This window comes from Zosterops lateralis (genome assembly GCF_965231275.1).
Source record: "Zosterops lateralis genome assembly, chromosome: 26".
NCBI lineage: Eukaryota > Metazoa > Chordata > Aves > Passeriformes > Zosteropidae > Zosterops > Zosterops lateralis.
In genome coordinates, this window is record NC_139786.1 from 2,145,235 (window position 1) to 2,151,562 (window position 6,328).

A 6,328-nucleotide genomic window follows, 5' to 3' on the forward strand; every position below is an offset into this window, starting at 1 on the left:
CGGCCTTGGCCCGGCCTCCCCCGGGCTCTCGGGGCACGGGGGGCTCGGGGGAGAGGGGCACAGCCACCGGGACAGGCGGCCTTGGGATGCGTGTGCCGGGGGAGGAGCGCGGAGTCCCCTCGCCCCAAAATACCCCAAAACATCCCAAACCCAGCGAAGGCTCCGGGCTCCGAGCATCCCCCAGGACCGTGCCGGGGGAGGAGCGCGGAGTCCCCTCGCCCCAAAACATCCCAAACCCAGCGAAGGCTCCGACCCGCCCCCGGGAACAGCAGGGGCAGCCCTGGCTCCGCCCCCGCCCGTTGGCCCCGCCCCTAGACCGGCCCATCTGTCAGTTTGCCCCGCCCCCAGGCCCGGCCGTGGCGCTCTAGCGCCCCCAGGCGGGCCCTTGGCAGACCGGCGGGGCCCGCGCCTGCGCACTGGCGGCGCCGTGGCCGCGGGCGGAAGCGGCGTCCCGGGCCCCGCGGGTTCGCGTCCGCCCGCGCCCGGCGGCGGGGCCGGAGCGGGGCCGGGAGGGGACAGCGGCGGCGCCGGGGCCGCCAGGGACATGGGCCCGCCGCGGCGGTGAGCAGCGCCGCCCGCCATGAGCTGCACCATCGATAAGATCCTGACGGACGCGCGGACGCTGCTGGAGCGGCTGAAGGAGCACGACACGGCGGCCGAGTCGCTCATCGACCAGTCGGCCGTGCTGCACCGGCGCGTGGCCGCCATGCGGGAGGCGGGCGCGGGCTGCGCCGACCAGGTGAGCGACCCCCGCGGCTCGGCTCGGCTCGGCCCGGGCGGGGCGGCCAGACCCACCCCCGTGTCCCGGTAGGCCCCAGGCGGCCGCACCGACCCCCGTGTGTCTCCTCGGCAGGGCCCGGGCCCCGCGGCGGAGCCCCCGGACCCGTCCCGGCTGCGGCCGCACGTGGTGCTGGCGCAGGAGAACACGCAGATCCGCGACCTGCAGCAGGAGAACCGCGGTGAGCGGGGCCGGGGCGGTGCTGGGGACGGGGGCGGATCCCGGCGGGTGATGTACGCAGGGGCCCGGGGATGTTGGGCGGGGGGCCCGAGCCGGGGATGTGCCGCGTGTCCCGGCGGGAGGGTCTTGTCAAGGAGAATCGCTGGATGCTCCGGTGGGTCCTGGCTCAGGGGGTCTCCTCTGCCGGGGATCCGGGCAGCCCCAGCGCAGGGATGGGGAGCGATGGGGCTCCTGCCCTGGCCGTGACGTGCTGTGCCCTGCAGAGCTCTGGGTCTCGCTGGAGGAGCACCAGGACGCGCTGGAACTCATCATGAGCAAGTACAGGAAGCAGATGTTGCAGCTGTTGGAAGGGAGAAAACGGGAAGACGCAGAACCAGTCTTGAAAGCCCATCAGGCTAATTCTGGGGTAAGGTGGGATGGAACAGGAGAGTGCTGAAGACTGCCTGTCCCTCGCTCACTGTCATGCAATCTTTGTTTACATTCCTGTAATGGCTGTGCCCCAAAATACATTTTCTCCGAATCCTGACTCTCTTTGGTGGTATTTTTCCCGCTGTTCCTTTCTGAGCATGAAGGTTGTAACAGCTGTCCCAGAGGACCCTGAAAGGCACAATCCCTTCACAGTCCAGGCAGAGGCTTTTTCTTCCAGCCAGGTGGTGACTTCCCTGGGTTAAGCTTAATGTACCTGATTCTCTTTAGTGAAATCAAGGATGTCCAAGTTATCATTCCTGTTCAGTAGCTGTAACAAAGGGGAAAAATTCCTCCTAAACTGAGCTGTGTATGTTTAGTTCTTAAGAGATTTCACCCCCTGATGTTTTTAAATCCAGACACTCTGTGCAGTGGCTTCAAGTGTCCCTTTGTACACAGTGGGCTCAGTGATTACAGAACTCTGAGATGTGGCTGCTGTAACTGCTGCCTGTTTCTTATATTGGTGTCTGTTAACATCAGAATAACGTTAAATTTCCATTTAAAGCCTCAGAATTGTGTTAGGCATTTTTTAAAATGCTGTTTTATCTGAGTAGAGAACAGCAGGTCGGTTCAACCCAGTGACATCTCATACTTTGTAGTTTTTGCATTGGAACTGGAGCCAGCCTGGCTTTTCTCATGTGTTTCTTTGCACTGAGATGTGGCAACTCACTGGTTCTCCTTTCTGAGTTGCTTAACTCCTCTGAAGGTAAGTGGTGTAGCTACATTTAGTTTCCAATGCCTCCCTGAGGGCAAAATTTGCTGTTTATCAAGGTTTTACATTTGAACAAAACTTGCCAATGCAAAGCTGAAAAGGCTCTGGAGGAACCCTTTGAGGGATATCTCTTGTCTGTCTCAATGTCCAAGCAAAATCTTCTGTACTTCAGATTAAGTCCTTGAGTTTTTTTCCTTCCCACCATTTGGAGAACAGTAACAAACTTCTAATGTCTTTAAAAGAACTATATTCTTAATATAACCATCTTCCTGTTTAGAAAAATAATAGTTTAGAAAAATAATCATCTTTCTTCCCAGAAGTCTCCTATGTTCTCCAGCTCTCTTCTGGATGCTCTGATTTGTTTACATACTTTCTGAATAATGGAGTTCCAAACTGAATTCTCTGCTCTGTGATACATTTATCTTCCAGAGGCAGTGTGGGCACTTGAAGAGACTCCACCCTGTTCATTATGTGCTGTATTGCTTTTCAAGCAGAGAATGTTGCTCCATATTGGAATTTGTCAGTGGAGGCTCTGGTCTTACTTGCTTTAGTTTTAGTTTTATGGCTTGATGTCCTTCTGAGATAAGGCTGTTTACGCCACACTCGAAATCTTCTTTGCTTTTATTTTTGGTGTCTTTATAAAGTCAGTCAGGTTTTACAAATAAAGCAATATAAAATTTGCTGCCTACTAATCATGTTCACATGAACCTGAATCTGCTATCTCAGACCTTGGCACACTTGAAATTATTTCCCTTTAAGTCAGGGTGCCTTATCTTGCTGGCTGCTGTGTCTCTGTTCACTGTTTTCACTGATAAAGGAGTGCTGATAAAGGACAATAAAGTACAAGTTCTTATCCTTAAGTATACAAGACTTGCAAGTGCTTGGGAGGAAAGGATTAAAATTCAAAGCAGAAAGAGAGTCCAAAATCAGGAAAAGGGAAGTAAGTGATTTAGAAGGGATAAATTGCGACTGTTGCTTTTGCCTGAACTTACTGAGTGTATTAATTTTGTGTCTTTCAGGAAATTGAAAGTCAAATAGACAGAATATGTGAGATGGGAGCTGTGATGAGAAAAGCTGTTCAAGTGGATGATGAGCAATTCTTTAAAGTTCAGGAGAAACTGGCTCAGTTGGAGGTAAGAACAGAGCCAGATGCTGAAGATAAATCGAGCTTTGGGGGTCTCCAGACTTTCTCTGGATTTTCTATGTTTGTGTCAAGGACTTAAACACTAAAAATGTGGGGATAGGGTGAGGAAATGCAGAACATGATTGTTTATTTTCAAGCCAGTAATGTTCATATTGTATTTATATATCTATATATATAAATAAATAAAGCCGGAAGAACAGAAGTTTTAAATTATGTGGTTCCAATGTGCCAGCACTGTATTAATGCTTGCATTACAAACTGTAATGTACAAACTATGTATCTGTGAAGGAGTGGGACTGTTTAAAGATTAGCATATTTTAATTACAAATTAGCACCTTTCTGTGATAGTCCTTTAGCTGTGAATTAGCTCACTTCTATTTCAGCAAAAATGTTGATTTTGCAGCTTGAAAACAAAGAGCTGCGTGAGCTGCTGTCGATCAGCAAAGAGTCCTTCGAGGTGGGGAGAGAAGATCTGCCAGACTGAAGCCAAGGCCACAAAAACCTCATCTCCAAAGCCTTCAGAGACTGTTATGAAACTACCTGACAAAGATTTGTTGTTTCAGGTGTTTCCTTGTACATTTGTTTTATCTTTAAAGTGTGTGGGCTGTTTTCTTTGCATTTTTCTGAAGTGTTGATGGCAAAAACATGCACCCTTCCCTGTCTTAGTACCTGCAGCACTCGGATGCTTAACACTGAAATATTTGATGTGTCCTCCCTTGTGATGGTTCATTTCCTCTCCCTTTGTTATTTCCTATGAGCTTTAGTTAATAATTCCAGCTGTGCAGATGGCTCTTAAATCCGCCTTGTCTGTAGCTAGAGAACATAATGCAGGTTGTGATTATTGTGCTTGATAGAAGGAATAGGAAATGATTGAGAAAAGAGTGTGAGGGGCAGGGATGTGGTTTGCTTTGGCTGCACAGAGCTGGGCTCTGCAGAGTGAGTGACAGAGGGGCTGGCCTGGCTTTGTCACCTGGCCTGGCTTTGTCACCTGGCCACTGCTGAGAGCACCTGAGAGAACAGCAGAGCACTTGAAGGAGTCACTCCTATTCAGAGCAAACTTTACCTTGTTTCAGGGGTGAAGATTGGACTTAACAACCCTTCCTGCCACGCACATTTTTGAAGGATTAATCTTTTTTAATAGATAGACCTGTCCCAGCCTTCCCAGTGCTCCCAGTTCTCAGCCAGCCCTGCTCTGTTGATGTGCTCAGAGCCTGCAGGTCAAAGCTCTTTGTCCTCCCACAAGTTTGGGTTGGGGCAGAGGGGGTTCAGGTCCGCCTCCAAACCAAACCAGCCCCACACACACAGGATTTTAATGTCGCATCACAGGTGAGTCTGGTTCCATTAGCTACTGCAGGGCCTGTGCTGAGTGGAATTAGAGGTGCAGAGTTGTAGGAGTTTCTCAGTAGGGTGGTATTTTTAATGACACTTTTATATAAAAGATTTGTGTTCTACCTGTGATTGAAGAATAATCTTCCGAGAATGGTAAACATCTTGTTTCCACTATTAGCTTAAATTTTTAATGCCACTTTTTCCCCAAGTGAGACTTTTGATAGATGCAGAAAGTGACTCGTTGCTGTGCTTACTTGAGGGACAGTGAACACTGGAGATGTTGTTAACATTTGGAATACCCAGCCAGACTGGTAGATATAAGGGATTTCTCTACAGGAGTGTTCTTGTATAAAATAATTTTCTATTAGAAATTGTTCAGGAGGGAATAAAAAAACCCAATGGGAAATACTTTCTCAAGTGTTTTCTGTTTTGTGACTCCTAGAGGAATTCCATGCATATTCTCAAGCCTTTTGCACCTGAGTGAAATATTACAATAACCAAAATGTTGGCTTTTCACTTTTTTAATTAACATCATCCAGAATGCCTGTGATGCATTTTTATCTTCACTCTCTCAGTGAGAGTAACATCCCTCCAATTAAGTCCTTGCTGTGCAGCCAGAAAAAAAAAGCAGAAACTAAATAGCTGTTGCTTTGATTGAGTTTATTGTTAATTGGTAGCAGGCAAAAATTGGCAAAGGAAGTTCAAATATGTTAACAGAATATTCTGAACTGGAAGGGACCCACAAGGATGGAGTCCAACCATTGCTCTGCACAGAGCCCAAAATCCCACTCTGGGAATCCCTGGAGTGATGTCCAAACTCTCCTGGAGCTCTTGCTGTTTGGGGAAGAGCCTTTCCCTGATCTCCACCCTAAACATTTGCTCCTGTCCCATTGTAGATCTGGAGCTGGAATCTGTGGCTGTAAATGGCCAGTTGTACATGGTTCACAAGGACTGCTGGGCATTTTCAGAACTTGATCCACTTGTGTTGGACACTGGACTGGAGCATCAGGACTGGAAATGCTCTGCCTTGTCGGCAAAGCGTCTCCCCCTGATTGTTCAATCCTTCAGCACCATGGGAGCTTCAGTGAGCACAAGGCTTGTGTCCATCCCTTGAGCTCTGCCTGCCCAGCACCAAGGCGTCCCCTCACAGGGCCTGGAGCGCCCACTGCCCTGGTCCAGGCCGAGCTCTCCCTCAGTCGGGGTTTTCTTTCTACCCTTCAGACATCCCCTCTCAACCAGGGTTTTCTCTCTTCCCTCAGCCGGGGTTTTCTCTCTCTCTCCCCTCAGCCGTCTCAGTTTCTCCCTTCAGGTCCGGGGTTTTCTGTCTCCCCTCAGCTGGGGTTCTCTTTCCCTTCACTGGGTTTCTCTCCCCTTTATTGAGGTTCTCACTCTCCCGCGGTATTGTGTGTGCCCTCAGCCGGGGTTCTCTTTCCCCTTACTGTGTTTCTCCCTCCTTTATTGAGGTTTTCCCTGTCCTGGGGTTTTCTGTCTCCCCTCAGCTGGGGCTCTGTGCCATCAGCCGGGGTTCTCTTTCCCCTCTCCAGGTTTCTCTCCCCTTTATTGAGGTTCTCCCTGTCCCAGGGTTTTTGTGTCTCCCCTCAGCCGGGCTTCTCTTTCCCCTCTCCGGGTTTTTCTCTCCTTTATTGAGGTTCTCCCTCTCCCAGTTTTTTTTTTGTCTCCCCTCCTCAGCCGTTTCTCCCTCCCCGGGCCGCGGGGGGGC

The 6,328-nt window shown here is 50.3% G+C and overlaps 1 protein-coding gene across 1 annotated transcript; it reads left to right on the forward strand.

Annotated features, from left to right (window-relative positions):
• Nucleotides 1–543: 543 nt before the first annotated feature.
• SIKE1 (suppressor of IKBKE 1) lies at nucleotides 544–5,019 on the forward strand. The gene is made up of 5 exons (XM_083878267.1): nucleotides 544–739; nucleotides 854–959; nucleotides 1,222–1,364; nucleotides 3,155–3,268; nucleotides 3,683–5,019. The coding sequence occupies exons 1-5, from the start codon at nucleotides 581–583 to the stop codon at nucleotides 3,761–3,763; spliced, it is 603 nt and encodes a 200-aa protein (XP_083734393.1). The 5' UTR covers nucleotides 544–580; the 3' UTR covers nucleotides 3,764–5,019.
• The last annotated feature ends 1,309 nt before the right edge of the window (nucleotides 5,020–6,328 follow it).